Source organism: Mesoplodon densirostris, chromosome 2, assembly GCF_025265405.1.
Source record: "Mesoplodon densirostris isolate mMesDen1 chromosome 2, mMesDen1 primary haplotype, whole genome shotgun sequence".
NCBI classification, from domain to species: Eukaryota; Metazoa; Chordata; class Mammalia; order Artiodactyla; family Ziphiidae; genus Mesoplodon; species Mesoplodon densirostris.
The window spans coordinates 29,133,410-29,155,351 of NC_082662.1; the positions used below are offsets into that span (position 1 = coordinate 29,133,410).

Sequence of the window (21,942 nt, forward strand, 5' to 3'; positions counted from 1 at the left end):
GCGGCAACAAAGACCCAACGCAGCCAAAAATTAATTAATTAATTAATTAACACCAAAAAAAAAGAATATAGTATTTTACTTTTTAAAAGATGGGGAAAAAAACTGAGAGGAGAAAAAAATTTGGCAAAAAGTTAACATTTGGTGAATCTAGATGAAGGGTATATTCATTATGTATATTCATCTAAGGGTGTTCATTGTGCTGTATTTTCAATCTTTCTGAATTTTGAATTTTTCCAAATTAAAGTTGAGGTGAAGGGGGTTAATTATTAGTTTTAATACCCAGTGTCAGTGAAGGTGTAGAGAAATGGATGCTCTCAAACATTGCTGATTGGAGCATAAATTCATATAACTTTTCAGGAGGTCAATTTTGCAACATATATCAAAATCTAAGCCTTAAAATTCTATGAGAGCTTTTGAATCAGTAATTCCACTACTTAGGATTTATCCTAAGGACATAATTAGACAAGTAGAGAAATACCATTTACACAGCTTAACTCAATACTGTTTATAATATTAAAAAACTAGAAGCAATCTAATGTCAACCTTAGGAGGATGGATATACATTATATATATCCATATGTTATATACATTGGAATCTATGCATCCATTAAGAATCTCAACGTATATTTAAATTTATGTTGATGTGGAATGATGTTTTCGTGCAATGTCAAGTGAAAAAGTAGTTTACAACAGTATACAGAAAACATCCTAATACTTAATCTAGAAATTCAAAAATGTATAAGCACACACATACCCACATATATAGCTGTCCACAGATCCCTTACTACCTTCCACATGTGAATGTGTATTTAATATAAATTCATGTAAACAAAGAGTGTATCATTTTAACAGGAATATAAAACAATCATATTTACTGAGGAAGGAAAACAGAATTCTCCTTGACTCCTACCAAAAGAAAGGCATCCTACATAAAAACTCATGGTTAGCTGTTGACAGAGTAAGCTTTTACTTTCATTTTTTGGCTGCGCCGCACAGCACATGTGGGATCTCAGTTCCCAACCAGGGAACGAACCCGCACCCCCTGCACTAGAAGTGCAGAGTCTTAACCACTGGACCACCAGGGAAGTCCCCAGACTAAGCTTTTAAATATATTCTGTGAAGTAAAAGTATCATTAAAAACAAAAATCAAAAAATGTTTTGGGCAGAGTAGGCTATAAAAGTAACTGAAAACATAAGGGTAGTGGGATTAAAAGCAGTTAACATGGATTGGGGCAAGAGTGTACAATATTTTCAAGTATGAATTCAAATAATTTTCCTAATCACCAACACCTCAGACATATAGTTATACTCTTAGTAAGTCAATTCAGTGTTTAAAAAAAGAACCAAGGTTAAATCACTAATACTTTTAACTAAATTCATATCTTAGTAATTATAATAGCCTGTCTATACATTTGAAAAGCAGTGCACATATACAGAAGATGCCTGTCCACTCTACACATAATGCTTTGCGTGCATATGGATTCAATTTAGTAGTTATTAGTGTTAATGACAATAAATACAAAAGGAATAAATTAGATGTTCAAAGTATGTGATCCAAGAATTGTTTTCACATTTAAGAAATTGTCAATGACTTTCTTTTCCTTTCTTAAAAAATCAAAAACAAGCACACGAAACAGAAAACAAACTTACTACATGTGGAAAGCACAACAACACATACCTGTCTGACATTCCTTGTGTTGTGTATGTGGTTTGCAAGAGGTGGCCTTGGTCTGTGTGACGGGTTTGCACAATAATGCTTTGTTCTTTAAAAGCTTCAAAGACTGGGAAGACAGAAGTTTCATGGCATCTGTCTGTGTACTTCCCTAGTTAAAAAAAATCCAGAAACCAGAGAGATTTTTTTTAGTACCTTCTCACTGACTACAATTGCTATCAGTTGAAAGGTGACATATATCAAGAGAAATATAATTCTCTAAAAGAGTGGTACAAGAAAGTTGCTTTGGAAAATATATACTAATTCCTAATTCTTCAATCAGTATCAGTGCCATTTACTGTTTTAAAAAAATACTCTGCCGACAATAAGTACAATCAAAACAAAGAAAACAATCTGCTGATTAGGGCAATTGGCTATTCAGAAAACTTAGATCCAACTTCAGACCATATGCAAAAAAATATTCCATATCAATTAAAGACCTCAACATGAAAAAAATAAAACTTTAAAATCAATGGAGAATTTTCAAATAACCAGAACTCAGAGGAAGTATTCTTAAATAAAACACAAAAGAGTTAAATTAAAAATAAAGTAGAAAAGGTTGATACAACTGATTACCTTGAAGTTTTAAACTTTTGCAAACAAAGGTCTTTAAGGTTGAAGGATAAACAACAGAGTTGGAGAGTGTATTTAAAACATGTTCTTTCATTCAGTAAACATTTACTGAACGTTTACTACAAGCCAGGCACTGTCCTTAGACCTGGGCATACAGCAGAAAACAAGACAAAGTCCTGCTCTTATGGGCCTTACCTTCTAGAGGGAGACACAGAATATAAACAAGTAAAACAAATACATAATGTATAATTCCAGGTAGTAATAACTGCTATGAAAGAAACAGAGCAGGATAAGGGAATGGAGAGTGACAGCGTGGAGGAGAGGTAATTCTGGAGTAAACATTTGAGCAAAGACCTAATGAAACTTCAAAGCTTTTGCACAGCAAAGGAAACCATAAACAAGACAAAAAGACAACCCTCAGAATGGGAGAAAATATTTGCAAATGAAGCAACTGACAAAGGATTAATCTCCAATATTTATAAGCAGCTCATGCAGCTCAATAACAAAAAAACAAACAACCCACTCCAAAAATCCAGAAGACCTAAATAGACATTTCTCCACAGAAGATATACAGACTGCCAACAAACACATGAAAGAATGCTCAACATCATTAATCATTAGAGAAATGCAAATCAAAACTTCAATGAGATATCATCTCACACCAGTCAGGTGGCCATCATCAAAAAATCTAGAAACAATAAATGCTGGAGAGGGTGTGGAGAAAAGGGAACACTCTTGCACTGCTGGTGGGAATGTGAATTGGTACAGCCACTATGGAGAACAGTATGGAGGTTCCTTAAAAAACTACAAATAGAACTACCACATGACCCAGCAATCCCACTACTGGGCATATACCCTGAGAAAACCATAATTCAAAAAGAGACATGTACCAAAATGTTCACTGCAGCTTTATTTACAATAGCCAGGAGATGGAAAAAACCTAAGTGTCCATCATCGGATGAATGGATAAAGAAGATGTGGCACATATATACAATGGAATATTACTCAGCCATATAAAGAAACGAAATTGAGCTATTTATAATGAGGTGGATGGACCTGGAGTCTGTCATACAGAGTGAAGTAAGTCAGAAAGAGAAAGACAAATACCGTATGCTAACACATATATATGGAATTTAAGAAAAAAAATGTCATGAAGAACCTAGGGGTAAGACAGGAATAAAGACACAGACCTACTAGAGAATGGACTTGAGGATATGGGGAGGGGGAAGGGTAAGCTGTGACAAAGTGAGAGAGTGGCATGGACATATATACACTACTAAACGTAAAATAGATAGCTAGTGGGAAGCAGCCGCATAGCACAGGGAGATCAGCTCGGTGCTTTGTGACCACCTAGAGGGGTGGGATAGGGAGGGAGGGAGGGAGGGAGACACAAGAGGGAAGGGATATGGGAACATATGTATATGTATCACTGATTCACTTTGTTATAAAGCAGAAACTAACACACCATTGTAAAGCAATTATACTCCAATAAAGATGTAAAAAAAAAAAAAATTTGAGCAAAGATCTTATGAATATTCAAAAGAGCATGCCATGCAATGCCTGAGGTCAGAGGATTCCAGGCAGAGGGACTGAGATGCAAAAGACCTGAAGTGGGAAAGAGCGTGACATGCTTTAGGAACATCAACAAGAATAAGGCTGAAATAAAGTTAAGCCAGGGCTAAAATGATACGTTTGGAAAGGTCGGCAGAAGCCAACTTGTATAGGACCTGGAAGGTCTTAGTAAAAAAAACAACAGAAAATTAGGATTGTACTTTAAGCGTGATGGGAAACCACCAAACGGTACACAGTAGCCTCCCTCATCTGCAGTTTTGCTTTCCTTCGTTTCAGTTACCCATGGTCAACTGCAGTCTGAAAATATTAAATGGAAAACTCCAGAAATAAACAATTCATAAGTTTTAAATTGTACACCATTCTGAGTAGCGCTATGGAATCTCTTGCTGTCCCATTCTGTCCTGCCCAGGAAGTTAACCATCCCTTTGTCCAGTGTATCTTGCCCATTAGTCATTTAGTAGCCATCTTGGTTGTCAGCTTGATTGCCATTGTATCACAGTGCTTCTAGTCAAGTAACCCTTATTTTATTTCATAATGGCCCCGAAGTGCAAGAGCAGTGATGCTGGCAATTCAGATATGCCGAAGAAAAGCCCTAAAGTGTGTCCTTCAAGTGCAAAGGGAAAAGCTTAACACTTCATCACAACGCCTACGTTTTTCACCTCACTTCATCACCTCACATCACCACGACAAAGGTGAATACAGTACAGTAAGGTATTTTGAGACAGAGATCACATTCATATAACTTTTATTATAGTATACTGTTATAATTGCTCTATTTTGTTATTGTTATTAATCTCTTACTCTGCCTAATTTATAAATTAAACTTTATCATAGATATGTATGTATAGGAAAAACATAGTGTATATATAGGGTTCGGTACTGCCCATGCTTTGAGGCATCCACTGGGGGTCTTGGAACGTATCCCCCACGGATAAGGGAGGACTACTGTTATTTAAATTTACTTTTTAAATAGGTGATAGATGCAGTAACTTTGAATGATGTAACAATTCAAAAGGTATCAAAGTGTATACATGAGAAGTAAGTTTTCCACACCTGTCTGCCATCTATCCAGACTCAATCTTGAACACAGCGTTCCCAGTTTCGTATACATCCTTCTAGAGATGGGCTATGTAATTAAATAAGTTGCTTCTGACTACACATGGTAGCATATTATTAGCAAGGCTCAGCACCTTGCTTTGCCACTTAGCGAACTATCTTGGAGGTATTTTCATAAAACTTTATACAAAGCTGCCTGGTAACAGCGTTATACACTGAATGTACTATATGTAATTTGAAGAGTCCCTGCTGCTAAACATTTAAATGTTACAAATCTTTTGCTATTATAAACAATGCTACAATAAATATCCTTACATACAAATTGATTCTGCATGTGCTAGTATATCTATAGACCAAGGTCTTTCTTTTTTCCTGCAAAAGCTTTATTGTTTCCATTGGGTCCATGGCTTGGGAGAGGGCTCCAGCGTGGTTAAAAAGCTGCCTAGTGGCTGCAGGAAGAGGATCAGACAGAAGTCCTGACACCGGGGGATAACAGAGAGGCCCCTCAAAGGCAGCTGGGCTGGAGGCTCCTACCCTTCTTGAGTTGAGGGTGGCCCCCTCAAAGATATACTCGCCCAGCCCAGCCTAACACCAGCCGGTCTGTCAGGTGGTGGCCCATCTTCTTTATGAGTTTCACCTCCTCATCTATGAAGTGATTCTCCAGGGCGTCACAGAGATGGGGGTCTGCACAGGGAGAACCAGGGCATGAAGATCCAAAAGGGCCTGGTTCAGGCTCTTCTCCACAACCATGGTGGCTTCCATGGCATCCAGGGTTTTACCCCACTCATCTTGGGACAGTTTCTGCACACCCTGGAAGAGGATACAGCCACTGCGCTGGTTTTGCATCTTCAGGAGACTCAGAAGAAGTGGCCCACACTCTCCAGAGCCACATGACCATGGTGGAAATGGACGCTCAGAGAGTGGTACGTGTAGGAGGCCAGCAGAGGCAGGCTGACCAGGTGATTGACGGAGGCCTCCACCTTGGTGGAATAATTCTGACCAGTCTGGGAGTTCTTGGTTGACTGGCAGTTAGGACGATGAATGTGCAAAATAAACCTGAAGGATAAATTCTTAAAATTGGAGTTCCTGGGTAAAATGGTATTTACGTTTTAAATTTTAATAGGTTTTACTAAATTGCCCTCTGTAGCAGTTTTACCAGCTGCTATTGGCAATATGTAAAAATGCCTTAACAGTGTTATTCATCATTTTTATCTTTGCCATCTGATAAAACTGTAGTTCTAAATGGCAGTCTCTAATCTTGAAGTTGAATTATGTTTGCATGTATTTAAGAACTATTATTTCCTAGTCTGTAAACTGATGGATCATACTGTTGCCCATGTTCCTAATGGGTGTTGGGTCTTCTTACTGACTCACAGAAACTCTCTACCTATGGAAAAAAATAGCCTTTTATGGCATAAATTGCAACCTTGTTTTTTTCATGTGTCTTTGGCTTTGAAATGTAGTTGAATTTTCCTTACAAATCTTTTATGGCTTTTGGGTTCTGTGACATATTTAGAAAGACTTTCCCCACTTCTGCACTAAAATTCTTTCCTGTACTTTTTCCTAGTACTTTCATTATTTTTTAAAACTTAAAACTTTTCTCCATCTAGACATCATTGGTTTAACTTAGGAGGTAGAAATCCAACTGTATTTTCTTCCATATGTCTACTCAGTTGTCACAACACTATTTACTGAATAATCTAGATCTCTCCTACTGATCTGAACTGCCACCTTGATTGTTTCTAAATCATATATATATATATATATATATATATATATATATATATATTTTAGGTCTATTTCTAGACTTGTTTTCTATTGAGCTGTCTATCCATGGCTTCTTGTTGTTTCAACTATGTAGCCTTATAAAATTTGTTGTATAACTGATTCACTTTGCTGTACACCTGAAACTAACACAACCTTATAAATCAACTATACACCAATAAAAATTTTTTAAAATATATTTTTAATTTGTAGTTATCCTATAATTTTGAGAACTAGCTCTTCCCCTTCCCTATTCTTCTTTTTTCAGAATTTCATTGAAGGTTTTTGAAGCACTGGAGTGACAATCTGATTTGTGTTTTAAGATGATCATTCTGGCAATAGTGTGGAGAAAAAACTGCAAAGGGCAAAAATGGAAGGAGGAAGACAAGTAGGAGGTCACTGCAATAATGCAGAAGAAAGATGATGGTGGCTCAGACTAAGAAGACAGCAACAGGAGTGATAAGAAGGAACACTGGAGAGAAAGTGTGGGGGTAATAAAACAGTTCTGCTTTATTTGAGATGGCTATTCACAATCTAAGAGTAAATGTCAAGCAAGCAGTTGGATGGATACGTGAATCTAGAGCTCAGAGGTCAAGGCAAGAGAAATAAATCTGGTAATCAGCCACCATCTAGGTGGTTTAAAACCACAGGACTATAATGAGTCCCCTACAAAGAAATGTAGATTGACAAAAGGAACAAATGATTGACCTAGAAGTTGAAGAAGGTATTTCAAGGAATGAAGGAGAGATCAACTGTATCAAATGTTACTGAAAGGATGAGTAGAATAAGAACTGAAAATTGACCACTGGATTTGGCAAAATAAACACTGATGGAGATCTTGACAAGAACAGTTTCAGTGGAGTGTTGCAGACAAAAGCCTGACTAGAGTGAGCTAAGGGAAGATAACAGATAAGGAAATGGTGGCAGCAAGTAGAGGCCACACTTAGAGGAGTTTTTCCAAAATGGAGAGCAGAGAAATGGGACAGTAGCTGAAAGGTCATGGTGTTAAAGAAGGATTTTTTTCAGGAAGGAAAGATTACTGCATGTTTTTGTGTTGGTAAAAATGATAAGTAGAAAGGAAGGCAAATCCAGAATATATAAAGAAACCCAGGACTTCCCTGGTGCAGTGGTTAAGAATCTGCCTGCCAATGCAGGGGACACGGGTTCAAGCCCTGGTCCGGGAAGATCCCACACGCCGCAGAGCAACTAAGCCCGTGCACCACAACTACTGAGCCCACAAGCCAGAATTACTGAGCCCACGTGCCACAACTACTGAAGCCCACGTGCCTAGAGCCTGTGCTATGCAATAAGAGAAGCCACCACAATGAGAAGCCCGCACACCACAACCAAGAGTAGCCCTTGCTCGCCACAACTAGAGAAAGCCTGTGTGCAGCAATGAAAACCCAATGCAGCAAAAACTAAATAAATAAAAATAAATTTATATTAAGAAAAAAGAAATCCATAAGAAAAAGACAAACACAAATATGGGGAAAAATTAAAAACAGGAAATTCAAAGAAAATTCAAATGTTCAAAAACAGAAATATAAGCAAACACACTACTAATCAGTGACATGTAAAATAAAACAAGATATTACTAAACAGACTGACAAAAAAAAAGTTTAAATCTGACAACATAAAATAACAATAAGGCTGTGGGAAATGAGTACAAAAATAAACTGCTGGTGGGAATGAAAACTGGAACAGCCACTCTATGGAGCAATTTGAAAACTAAAAATGCAAATGCACTTTGTCACCAAAATTCCATAATTCCATGTCTACACTAGACAAACACCTGCACACATGCACAAGGAGACATAGAATGTCCACTGTAGCAGATATTTTTGATAGTGAAGCAACCTAATGTTTATCAATAAGCAATAGATAAATAAAATATGGTACCTATATACAATATTATACAGCAGCGATAGGAATATAATGAATCTATTAAATATCACATGGATATTTTTTAAAATAACATTATTTTCCATGGATGTGTATATATGAATGTGAAAGATTAAAAATGGTCTGAAAGGACACACACCAAATTCAGAATGGTAGCTGCACCTAGGGTTGTGAAAAAGGACTGAAGGTAGTGATTCATTTTTTAAAAAGGAGAAAAAAGGGAGGGTAGAAGAAAAAAAAAAAAAACTGTGAGCTAATAAGCCAAATCTATCAATGGTTAATTCTGGATGGAGGGAATACAGTAGAACAGGGAGTTGGCAAAATATGGTTCATGGGCCCACCACCTGTGTTTGTAAATAAAGTTTTACTGTTCCAGTGTTTTACTCACTCATGTATTGTCTATGGCTACTTCTGCACTACAATGGAAGAGGTGAGGGGTTGTGACAGAGACTGTATGCCCTGCAAAGTCTGAATATTTACTCTCTAGACCTTTATAGAAAAAGTTTGCTGACATTTGCAGTATATTCTCTTCTTTGCACTTCCCTGTATCTCACCTTTCCCCCAAATTTAAGACCACTTAAATAACCTGAAGGAGATTCAGACCAAAGTCCCAGAGAAACAAAGAAAAGATTCTAAAACTGTCAGGTTTTTTTTAAAATCATAAAAATACTACATTATTTATTATTATACTTTTTATAGACTAAACTGAAAATATTAATCAGAACTATTCTGTAACATAGTTTAAATGATTGGTGAATTACAGAAATACTCCATATAGGGAAAACATATATAGGGCAGTCGCATTTAATATGAGGGATATGTTCCTGAAAATCCTGAATAATTCAAAACCAACATAATTCAAGACTAATTGTCCCATACATATAAAGTAGAGGAGGGATGCATTATCAGAGTTATAAGCCTATAACCAATACAGAATATTTTTATAATGCATATTAATAATACTTATTAATATAAGGTACATTAACAATGATTCATTATACAATTAGGCAGTTAATAACAAAATTATTAATTCTACAACACGGTGATCTATTAATAATGTAATTTTAAGATATAATTTAATGTACAATACATAGCATACATATAGATACAAAATTAACTTAATGATAGTTCATTAACTAATGTGGTATACTGCCTGAAAATAATTAAGTAGAGTTATCACCATCTTCCAACAACACTAATAATGGGAGAGTTAAGAGATATCGAACTAAGTAGGATAAACTATCTCTCCACATTATGGTGAAGGCTGGTCTGATTCCCTGGAAGACTTTTGCTAAAGAATGAATCTAATGAATCTAACGTGGTTTGGGTTTTTTTCTCACTTTTTCTTTTTTCACTGAGGATTTCTTGATATGCAGACACACTGTCCGTCCTTTGCCTTGCCACCATGGAACTGCAATCCACATTTGGATCATCTTCAAATATAGCAACTGGTTGCTGAAATATGATCAAAAGTCTATGCCAGTCACTTCACTGCTAGTTGATATGTTAAAGGCCCAGGCTAATTGCTGGGGCCCTCCAGCTACCTTTGTTTTTCTAATTCTAGCAAGTCTTCCTTTATTAATCCCTGGGCAACAACCCAAGCAAAATTTCAACATTCCTTTCAACAACGTTGCACACATTTACCTTCTTTACCATTTTCATAGTTTTTTTTTTTTTTTAATGCATTCATTTATTTTGGCCGTGTTGGGTCCTCGTTGCTGCACGCAGTCTTTCTCTAGTTGTGGCGAGCGGGGGCTACTTTGTTGCGGTGCGCAGGCTTCTCATTGCAGTGGCTACTCTTGTTGCAGAGCATGGGCTCTAGGCGAGAGGGCTTCAGTAGTTGTGGCTCATGGGCTCTAGAGCACAGGCTCAGTAGTTGTGGCTCACAGGCTTAGTTGCTCCGCGGCATGTGGGATCCTCCCAGACCAGGGATTGAACAAGTGTCCCCTGAACTGGCAGGCGGATTCTTAACCACTGCACCACCAGGGAAGTCCCTTATAGCTTCTTTATTAGCAGATGTTATGGTGTCATCCAAGTTAAAGCCTCTTTAAATTCTGGTAAAGCTGAAACGTTTTGATAGCTTCAGTGTTAGCAGATATAGCTGACCTGCTCATTTTTATATTCTTAAAACCTTGGTGGGCTTTAAAACTGGAAAGCCAGCCATGACTTGCAGTAAACCTTTTTGTCTCAGTGTCGCCTCCTTTCAAATCATCAAAAATACTTCATGCCTTAGCACAAATGATAGCTTGGCCTTAGGGACGCATTATGGCAGCACTGATCTTGCAGCTGTGTTGCCAAGATTTCTTCCATTTATTCCATTATCCTTGCCTGGTTACAAGATAATTTTGTGAACTAAAGAATATACCTGCTTTAACACTGCTTTGGGGTTTTTTGAGCATTATCTCTAACACTCTGCAGGGTGCACTCTCCTAAATTAACAGCATGAGATATCTTAGCAATGGTCTGGCCTTCTTCACAAAGTTTTATCACATCTAACTTCTGCTCCAAATTTAGAATTTGGGGCACATTTTTTAGTATAGCATCACCACTTAATGAACCTGAATGACACTGTTATACGATATCAATATTTAAAAAAAGATTGTATCAAGAGCAAATGTTAAGAGAGCAACACAACAGTCACTGAAAACATTAACTCAAGATCTGACACATTAGGTTTGTGTGATACTGATAAAGGATGACAGGAATTTTGTTTTCCTGTTAAAGTGATGCTGACATAGGACAACAATGAGATAGTCTGCAATTCTTTCAGTCTACCAGATTTGAAATTATATACTTCTTAAATTTTTTTTTTTAATCTTGGGAAGTTTCACAATAAAGTAGGAATTTAAATATATTTTTATTTTGCACTATTTTCAGCCTCACATTATTCAAAGATGCATAAAACAACAATATACTGAACTTTTTCAAGAGACCTTCTAGTCTAAAAGAAAAATACTTGAATGTAGTAAAAGAGAAAAATAAGCAACCAGGCGGAATTAACAAGTATTTAAAGAAACTAAGGAACCAGAACACAAACAATAAAATCAGGAATGCATTCTTATTAATGATCTAACTTTAAGATTCAAACACAAAAATCAGTGCATAATATATTACTCTACTTTTTAAAAAGACTAAGCAGCAAATAGACATGAACTCAGACATACATTAGAAGGCTATATCCAAAATGAAACTAAACCCAAGGGGCATTAATCAGGAAAATAATTAATAAAACTTACATCTTCAATGATCTTTGCTGCCTCTTTCGTAGTAACTGCACCTGTTATAAATTAAAACATACATTATCCCTAGAATAACATTATCCCTAGAATATACAGAAGTAAACACTGAAACCAAGAGGTTACTTTCCTCTTGCTAAGGTGGCCTAGAGCCTAGTCCAGAATTTCTCAAAAAATAGTACAAGGAAACTTGGCATCAATACTACCTGGGGTGCTTGGTAAAGGGAGGGATTCCTGGGCCTAATCCCATCTTACTGTATTAGAATCTCCGAAGGTAAAGGCAGCAATATTAAAATCAATTGGGAGATTGGGACTGACATATATACACTAATATGTATAAAATGGATAACTAATAAGAACCTGCTATATAAAAAAATAAATAAAATAAAATTCAAAAATTCAAAAAAAAAGAAAAAGAAATAAATAAATAAAATCAATTGGGTTCTTAAAAGAATAAACTATACATGCCACTTCCTCCCCTATACATGCCACCCTGCTTGCTACCCACTTCCCTCAGAGACAGAGGGGCATGTTTCCTCATATAAACATATATGTAAACATTACCAATAAAAGCTATTTACCCTAGACAACGCTCACCTCTACAGTCTACCCAAATGCCTTTACATCAAGTCATACCTTTTAAAACAACATTCTCTGTGAGCTGGGCAGGAGGTATTTTTGCCAATGACACCACATTGGTTATAACTGGTATTGTATTTGTCCTTGCAGAAGGGAGCTCCAATGAAGCAGTTTGAGCCTTAGAAATATTTACTGATTAAAATAGACAAAAAGGTAAGACCTAGTATAAACAAAAGGATCACACACACACATTAAAAAAAACCCTGTTTAACAGCTAAGTTTCAAGGTACAATGCAAATATCTAACTCTGTATAATGTTGGGTTGGGTGATTCTGTTCAGATTAGTGTTCATTAGGACTTAAAGGGTACCTGATTCTCTAAAATTATAAACTTCAAATGATACTTAATAGGTGAAAATACAGGAATCAGCTTCAGGGCTAACCGGACTTTTCCATTAGTGAATATTAAAATTCCTACACCTAAGCTTGATTCAAATAAAAATTTAACAGGCTAATTTTTATAAGTAAGTTGGTGATGTAGCTGTCCATCCACATAAAAACAGTGACTTTGTTAACCCACATTATAGAATGAAAATTCTACCACCACCCTGACTGGTTTTACAGAATGAATGATAACACAAAAGATTAGTGCAAGGCATATGTGATTAAGGTGATGATTAATAAGATTGCAAAGGCAGACAAAGGTCAGACTTTAACGTCAAAGCACATGAATTCTGTCAATTCAGCAGCACGCCAGGCTTTGAAGAGAGAACATCAGATGTTTTTAGTCTAACTCAGAGAAGTGCTACTTCAGAGAGCTACTTTCAGAACATGCCACATATCTATTCATCTGGATATTTTGACCACATTAGCTGTCCTACTTGCAAAATTATTTTATTCTTAGCCAGGAAAAACTTCGCTACCTGTGAAGAACTGGTCTACTTTATTTTTTCTGATATAATTAATGTGTTGTTCTTTTTTCCTTGGCCACAAGCAAGCTCTGGATCAGATGTGACACCAGTCACAGCAACAATATTAACATACTTATATCCTCTTCCTTTGTTTGCCCTGATGTTCTGTTTTTATTTCTGGTTTATTAACTGAATAGCATATATCCCTTAGTGTAAGTTACTTATGTACAGATAAATTCAATCAAAAGCAATCAAATCTAATTTTCCTACAAAATTAGTGCTTATATATTTATTGATTCCTTGGTGTGTTTGATTTTGATAGCAAAAGGCATCAGGATTAATTTTCCCTCAAGAGCAATCTTTAAGAATTCTTACAGGAAAATTTAAGAAAATTCAGGTTATTTGACTCCAGTGAAATTTGTTTTATTATATTATTTACAACTGCATGTGCTGATAGTAACTTAACACTGACATAAAGACCCCCTTAGCCAAGTTTAACTTTACCTTTATTTTGTGACAGAAGGTCATTCATAATTTGCTGACGATGACAAAACTCCACGACACAAAATAGGTTACAGAAATGTTTGATGTTTCCTCGCCATTTTATGGACTCACTTAGCTTACCCTGTCGTTTACAACCATCACACTTGGCCATCTGAGAAAGAAATGTAAAACAGGATAGGCTTAAAACTGTAAAATAATGAAAATATAACACTAATCATAAAATCAGAGGAACTATGAAAACAGGATACATGAGTCAGTTGAGATCACAAAATGTAAGGTTCCTACCTTAAGACACTGTACTTAAAAATATATACACTATTTGTTTTGTATAGATGCCCTCAATTGAGAGGATATAAAAGTTATCTCCTGTTTTCAAAATTACTGATGAAGGAATCTAAAGATAGGCTTTTTTTTTTTTTTTTTTTTTTTTTTAATGTTCAGAGGTAGCCTACTGCAGTATGAAGAATATGGGCTTTGGAGTCATAAAGACTTTGACTCATTCAACAAATATCTAACTAGATATCCTTCGTCTTGAGCACTGAGATAGGTCTTGGTCATATAATTATGAAAAAGACCCCCAAAGAAAGTTATATGTTAGGTAGGTAGACAAGTAAACAGGTGATTTTACTGGAATGTTACAGGTGCTGTCCATCACCTACCAGCTTCTTCAGGGGCACATTACTTAACCTCCCTGGACCTTACTTTTTTTCCTTATTTATAAACAGGCAATACTATATCTACGACTTAGGATTGTAGTGAGGAGTAAATAAAATAACACTTATGAAGCACTGGACATGTATTAGTGGTTCAATTAATTGTAGCTTTCATTGTTAGCCTTTCAAAAAAAAATTTTTTTAAAGCAGGCAGGTGAGGGGGAAGGAGGTCAGAGTCATTTGACCTATGAAGTGAGAACAAGGTCTGACTTCAAATTTCTCAGAGTAACCTTCTGAATGAGAGAACAACTTAAGGCAACATAACTATGTAAAGTTCTAACTAAAAAAAACCCAAAGTTATAAATAAGGTCCGTGTGCCTTATAAGAAAGCAAAAATTAAAGGAACATATCTTCAAACAACAACAAAGTCTCCCGAAATTCTACACTCTTTACCCCAAAGATTTCATGTTTACATTCAATTGAATTTTGCTTTAGGAGCCCATAATTTATTTACCCAATTCTAAGCACCCAACTTTTCTTCACATAATCTGAATATATTTCAAATAGAAAATAATTTGTACGAACTTCAGAAAGCCAAAGAGATGTATGACATTTACCTGATAAAACAGAACAGTAAATTTGGTCATGCACTCTTCACAACAAAACTCTTCTAACTTGCCCTCCAATCGATTTTCTACCAAATTAGGGGATGTCTGTGAACAATAACTGCACATCTTACAGTAGTTTCCCCATCGTTCTCCAAAGTCACGGGCAGAGAGGAATTTGCAAACTGAGAACCAGAGGGATAAAAGCAAGAAACATCAAGTTTATATAAACTTGAAGACAGTAAAGTGAATTTCTACAGTCTTAGATAGCAACTTTAAGCTAATTTCTAAATACTTGACACAATTATTTGCCTCTAGGTTAAAAGACAATCTTATCTATATTCACAAAACAAACATATCACTTTTGAAACATATACTCTTAATATTAGGTCGTCTATATTCAGAAACATCAGAGGTATTGGGTTGGCCAAAAAGTGTCTTCAGTTTTTAAGTAAAAATAAAAGACACATTTTTCATTTTCACCAAGAACTTTATTGAACAACGTATTCACCCTTTTGTTCCATTACCTTCTGCCATTTTTCAGGCAACTTCACAATTCCATCTTCACAAAACTTTTTTATCTTTTTGAGCAAAGAACTGTTCAGGTGCCTTTTACCGTCTTCCAGGGAATTGAAATTTTTCCCATTAAAAGAATTTTGTAAAGACCAAAATAAAAGGAAATCCAAAGGTGCAATGTCTGGTGAATACAGCGGATGAATCAAAACTTCCCAGCCAAGTTGTAATAGATTTTGCCTGGTCATCAAAGAAACATGCAGTCTTGCGTTATCCTGATGGAAGGTTATGCGTTTTCTGTTGACTAATTCTAGACACTTTTCATCAAGTGCTGCTTTCAGCTGGTCTAACTGGAAGCAGTACTTGTTGGAATTAATCGTTTGGTTTTCCAGAAGGAGCTCATAATAGAGGGCTCCCTTCCAATGTCACCATATACACAACATCACCTTCTTTGGATGAAGACTGGTCTTTGGTGTGGCTGGTGGTGGTTCGTTTTGCTTGTCCCACAGTCTCTTCCATTCCACATTACTGTACAGTATCCACTTTTCATCGCCCGTCACAATTTGTTTTAAAAATGGAAAACTGGGACTTCCCTAGTGGCACAGTGGTTAAGAATCTGCCTGCCAAAGCAGGGGACACAGGTTCGAGCCCTGGTCCGGGAAGATCCCACATATCGCGGAGCAACTAAGCCCATGCGTCACAACTACTGAACCTGCTCTCTAGAGCCCGTGAGCCACAACTACTGAAGCCCAAGTGCCTAGAGCCCGTGCTCCGCAGCAAAGACAAGCCAGTGCAATGAGAAGCTTACGTACCACAACGAAGAGTAGCCCCTGCTCACCACAACTAGAGAAACCCGCGCACAGCAACAAAGACCCAACGCAGACAAAAATAAGTAAATAAATAAATAAATTTATTTCCAAAAAAAAGAGAAAAAAGCCAAGTTCAAAAAAACAACAAAAAAAGGAACGTCTTTCCTTACGTTTAAGTAGAGAATTGCATGCGGAAATACAGTCAAGAAGGTTTTTTTCGCTTAACTTATGTGGAATCCAAACATCAAAGCGATTAATGTAAGCAACCTGGTGCAAATGATTTTCAATGCTTGATCTGAATATTTTGAGTATGTCAGCTATCTCCCGCGTGGTATAACGTTGATTGTTCTCAATGTCTCAATCTGATCACTATCAACTTCAACTGGTCTACCCAACCGTGGAGCATCGTCCAGAGAGAAATCTCCAGCACAAAACTTCGCAAACCACTTTTGACACGTTCGATCAGTCACAGCACCTTCTCCATACATTGCGCATATCTTCTTTTTGTGTTTCAGTTGCATTTTTACCTTCCTTGAAATAATAAAGCATAATATGCCAAAAATGCTATTTTTCTTCCATCTTCAATATTAAAATGGCTACATAAAAATTCACCAATTTTTTAGGGCCTCCCTGGTGGCGCAAGTGGTTAAGAGTCCGCCTGCCGATGCAGGGGATACGGGTTCGTGCCCCGGTCTGGGAGGATCCCATATGCCGCGGAGCGGCTGGGCCCGTGAGCCATGGCCGCTGGGCCTGCGCATCCGGAGCCTGTGCTCCGCAACGGGAGAGGCCACAACAGTGAGAGGCCCACATACCGCAAAAAGAAAAAAAAAAAAAAAAAAAAAAAAAAATTCACCAATTTTTTAAATTTTTGCCCGTGTCGGATCTTAGTTGTGGCACACAGAATCTTCGTCGAGGCATGCAAGATCTTCTCGTTGCAGCACACAGGCTTCTCTCCAGTTGTGGCATGCAGGTTTTCTCTTCTCTAGTTGTGGTACACAGGCTCCAGGGCACGTGGGCTCTGTAGTTTGCGGCACACAGCCTCTCTAGTTGAGGTGCGCAAGCTCAGTAATTGTGGCGCATGGGCTTAGCTGCCCTGCAGCATGTGGAATCTTAGTTCCCTGATTAGGAATCAAACCCGTGCCCCCTGCATTGAAAGGCGGATTCTTTACTACTAGCCTACCAGGGAAGTCCCCCAAAATTCACCCATTTTGATAAGTCTTTTTTTAAATGCACGCTGATATGACAGCTGTCACATACAATCTAACAAAATTGTTTCCAATGAAGTTAAAGACAACTAAGTGCTACTAGAGCCATCATACAGAAAAAACCGAACCAACCTTTTGGCCAACCCAATATAAAAGTTTCTTAAGCCAAGAAGCAGTAATTGCCTAAGTACCCTCTTTACGAATGGGTGCAAAAACAAAAAGATCTCTGAAGTCATAGCTAAACTTATGAAGAGATTTTCTATATACTAATATCATTGACCTAATTATATTTTGAAAGTTTTTCTTTATTGAGATTATTATAACATTTAAAAGGACAGACTTTAAAGTGAATTAAGTATAAACTCAATAAAAAAGCTTCAAATTATATTTCATAAAAGAAATTACTTGAAAATTAATTGTGGATTAACAGCTCAACTCATCATGAATTACTTCATAACAACCATATGCTCTGTGGCCAAAACTGAGTTTTCTTTACCTTCACTACAGAATGGTTTATCAACCCCTGAGAATCGTACAGTCTCCTTTATAATTTTCTGCAGTTTACAGTAGTCACACATTGCCATAACTTTATTTCTCTTTTTGTATTCATCAGAGCAAATCTTGCCACAAAACAGAAACATTTTACCCTGCAGAGGAAGAACAGTCATTAATACCTAATTAAATTAAACAGTTGCTTTACTGTTAAGAAATCCTTTTCTTTCTCATTTCAAAGCAAACCAAGGGACTGTCAAAGATGAAAAGACAAAATGCTTCTATTAGATAAACTCATATTCAATCCCTTCCACGATCTCTCTTTACCTTGTAGAAAAGAAGCTCTGGTTTTGTGGCAAACAGATGGTTACAGTGCTGACACTTGAGTTTAACAACTGTATGGGTTAAAGCAACTTGCTGGGACTGAGCAGAAGGAGGCTGGAGACTGGCTGCGGCAGAGCCACTGACGGAGCTGGGGGAAACGGCAGAGGTGTTACCTCTTCCTGCTGACACTGCTGACCCAGAGGGTGGACTTACAACCACTTGGCCCTGAGACAAGGGCACTGCTGAAGAGTCTGTTCCTTTTGGCTTGTTAAATACATTCTGAATGAATACAAATAAGGCAAAGATTTTATCAACGTAAGGTAACTTGATCAATTTCATTTTGTCATTTTAATAAATTAATTCCCCCCAAACATTTCTTGAAAATTTTATTGAGTAGTTATCAGAAAGGGCTGAAATGGCATACTTCCAGAATAGGACTGAGAAATGCAACATTAAAAGATTGAGGACTAAAATTCAGGCTTTCCAGACAAAGATCTCTAGTACATGACTAATTAATAAATTAGAGCAGGCCTCTCCTTTCCCCCAAGATGCCCCTTCACCTGCACTCCCATTACCAACCAGCCTCTCGTGGCTATTAAGAGCACAGTGGCCACCAGTAGTCTCTTTCTCCCTGGTGCCAGGGATACTACATCAGGCATCTTCCCACCCAGGAGGATGGGAAACTCTACCCTTTCCCTGTGTATCAGAGAGGAGAGAATGGGACAAGTAAGTGGAAGCTTCCAATTCCACACCAGGAGTCATTATGTATCTGGCCCAGGATGAAAGGAAGGGACACATGAGCACATCACCATGCCACCTATCCAAACCATAGCCTAGCTTCCATTCTTTTGAAAGGGAGAGAGCCAAGGGAGAAAGTGGGAGAGAAAGGTAGTTTAGGTGAACACTCTGAATAAAGAAGGACTGAGGGTCAAATCTTGGGCTCAGACATTTTGCAGAAATGACCTCTTGGATCACAGCTGAATAGAATTTTTTTCTTTCTAACTTAATAAGCATGGTCCTTCAGCAGTTAACATTTGCCATAGACCAACGCCTAAGAGAACTGCAAGGGTAAAGTACTACCTTAGGTCATACCTGGAAAGCCACCACACAACTGGAGCTGCAGAAGCTGTATATAGTTCCATTGGACATGGCTAGGTGATACTGAGGTACTGCTGAGGTTTTACAACTATGACACAAAACCTGGACACCTTGGTAGCAAAAAATAAAAATCAATGAGTAAGTTACACAGATGCACAAATGATCCAAAAATGTATTAGGAGAGTAAAAAAACCAAATATTCAGTAATATGCAAAACAAAAATGAAGAAACTTTACAATAATATGTAAAGCTAACCTCAATTAAGTCCCACTTAACGCAAAAATTAACTTGGAACTTATACGTGTTTTTTCTCTCTTTTCACGTATGAAATTACAAAATAAATACTTCAATCTAAGAGAATCACTGAAAAACTTTGTCACTTAAAAATCAGCTCTTGGGCTTCCCTGGTGGCGCAGTGGTTGAGAGTCCGCCTGCCGATGTAGGGGACGCGGGCTCGTGCCCCGGTCCGGGAAGATCCCACATGCCGCAGAGCGGCTGGGCCCGTGAGCCATGGCCGCTGAGCCTGCATGTCCGGAGCCTGTGCTCCGCAACAGGAGAGGCCACAACAGTGAGGGGCCCGCGTACCACAAAAAAAAAAAAAAAAATCAGCTCTTTGTGGGACTTCCCTGGTGGTCCAGTGGTTAAGAATCCGCCTTCCAATGCAGGGGACATGGGTTTGGTCCCTGGTGGGGGAACTAAGATCCCACATGCCACGGGGCAACTAAGCCTGTGCGCCACAACTACTGAGCCCATGTGCTACAACTAGAGAGAAGCCCACGCACCACCACAAAATATCTCACATGCCGCAACTAAGACCCGACGCAGCCTAAAATAAATTAATTAATTAAAAAAATACTGCATGGATCCTTCAAAGAAAATAAAAATAAAAATCAGCTCTTTGAAACTAAAATAACCTTGGGTCTTTATTTAACCACATAGATCAGTTTAGTTTGTAACGAAGTGAAAGAAAAGCAGTTACATTCTTCTTTAATAGTTACGAAATCTATAAATTTATCAAACTTAAACATTACCTGAAGAAATAACTGTCTTAACTCTGTAAGCAGATAAGCAATTAATAGAGCAGAAAAGCTCTGTTTTTCCTGAGTCGTTCGTAGTCTCAATCATTTCAGCTGAGGGCCTCAATGATTTCCCCAAGGCATATGGAGGAGTTTGGGCTGAATTCTATTAAAATAAAATAACATTTAGATACCTAGTACAAGCACATGTATATACATATGGTTTAAGGAAAGAAAAAGAAAAGCTACCTACAACCAAAGCCTTTGGCTAAAATATTTGAGCATGACAATGATAGCAGCTACACTAAGTACAGACTTCCCTAAAAGTTGGGATGTAGGAAAAATAAGTTCTTTCAGACAATAATACAGGCATACCTCATTTTATTGTGCTTCACTTTATTATGCTTTGCAGATACTGCATTTTTTACGAATTGAAGATTTGTGGCAATCCTGCGTCAAGCAAGCCTATCAGCGCCATTTTTCCAACAGCATTTGCTCACTGTGTCACATTTTGGTAATTCCCGCAATATTTCAAAATTTTTCATTATTATTGTATACTTCACAGTGATCTGTGATCAGTGATCTTTGATGTTACCATTGTAACTATTTTGGGGCTCCATAAACCACGCCCATTTAAGACTAGCTAAATTGATAAACGTTGTATGTGTTCTGACTGTTCCACTGACCGGCTATTTCCCATCTCTCTCCCTCTCCTCAGGCCTCCCTATTCCCTGAGACACAACAATATTGAAATTAGGCTAATTAATAACCCTACAATGGTCTCTAGATAGTCAAGTGAAAGGAACAGTTACACATTTCTCACTTCAAATCAAAAGCTAGAAATGACTAAACTTAGTGAGGAAGGCATGTGGAAAGCTAAGAGAGGCCTAAAGCTAGGCCTCTTGTGCCAGTTAGCCAAGTTGTAAATGCAAAGGAGAAGTTCTTGAAGGAAATTAAAAGTGCTACTCCAGTGAAGACACAAATGATAAGAAAGCAAAACAGTCTTACTGCTGATATGGATAAAGTTTTAGTGTCTGGATGGAAGATCAAACGAGCCACAATATTCCCTTAAGCCAAAGCCTAATCCAAAGCAAGGCCCTACCTCTCTTCAATTCTATGAAGGCTGAGACAGGTGAAGAAGCTGCAGAAGAAAAGTCTGAAGGTGGCAGAGGTTGGTTCATGAGTTTTAAGAAAAGAAGCGGTCTCTAAAACATCAAAGTACAATGTTAAGCAGCAAGTGCTGATGCGGAAGCTGCAAGTTATTCAGAAGATCTAGCTAAGATAATTAATGAAGGTGGCTACATTAAACAACAGATTTTCAATGCAGATGAAATAGCCTTCCATTGGAAAAAGATTCCATCTAGGACTTTCATGCTAGAGAGAAGTCAATGACTGGCTTCAAAGCTTCAGGGACAGGCCG

At 37.5% G+C, this 21,942-nt stretch overlaps 1 protein-coding gene across 3 annotated transcripts in view; it reads right to left on the bottom strand.

The window, feature by feature from the left end:
- ZMYM6 (zinc finger MYM-type containing 6) overlaps positions 1 to 21,942 on the bottom strand; it is a 53,410-nt gene that overhangs the window by 2,798 nt on the left and 28,670 nt on the right. For all 3 annotated transcript variants that reach the window (XM_060089446.1, XM_060089448.1, XM_060089449.1), the window contains exons 7-15: positions 20,538 to 20,688; positions 19,501 to 19,616; positions 18,412 to 18,687; positions 18,089 to 18,239; positions 15,078 to 15,250; positions 13,808 to 13,958; positions 12,451 to 12,585; positions 11,815 to 11,855; positions 1,679 to 1,823 (exon numbers count right to left, since the gene is read on the bottom strand). In XM_060089446.1, the coding sequence (XP_059945429.1) occupies positions 1,679 to 1,823; positions 11,815 to 11,855; positions 12,451 to 12,585; positions 13,808 to 13,958; positions 15,078 to 15,250; positions 18,089 to 18,239; positions 18,412 to 18,687; positions 19,501 to 19,616; positions 20,538 to 20,688 (1,339 nt within the window). The remainder of the gene's footprint in view (positions 1 to 1,678; positions 1,824 to 11,814; positions 11,856 to 12,450; positions 12,586 to 13,807; positions 13,959 to 15,077; positions 15,251 to 18,088; positions 18,240 to 18,411; positions 18,688 to 19,500; positions 19,617 to 20,537; positions 20,689 to 21,942) is intronic.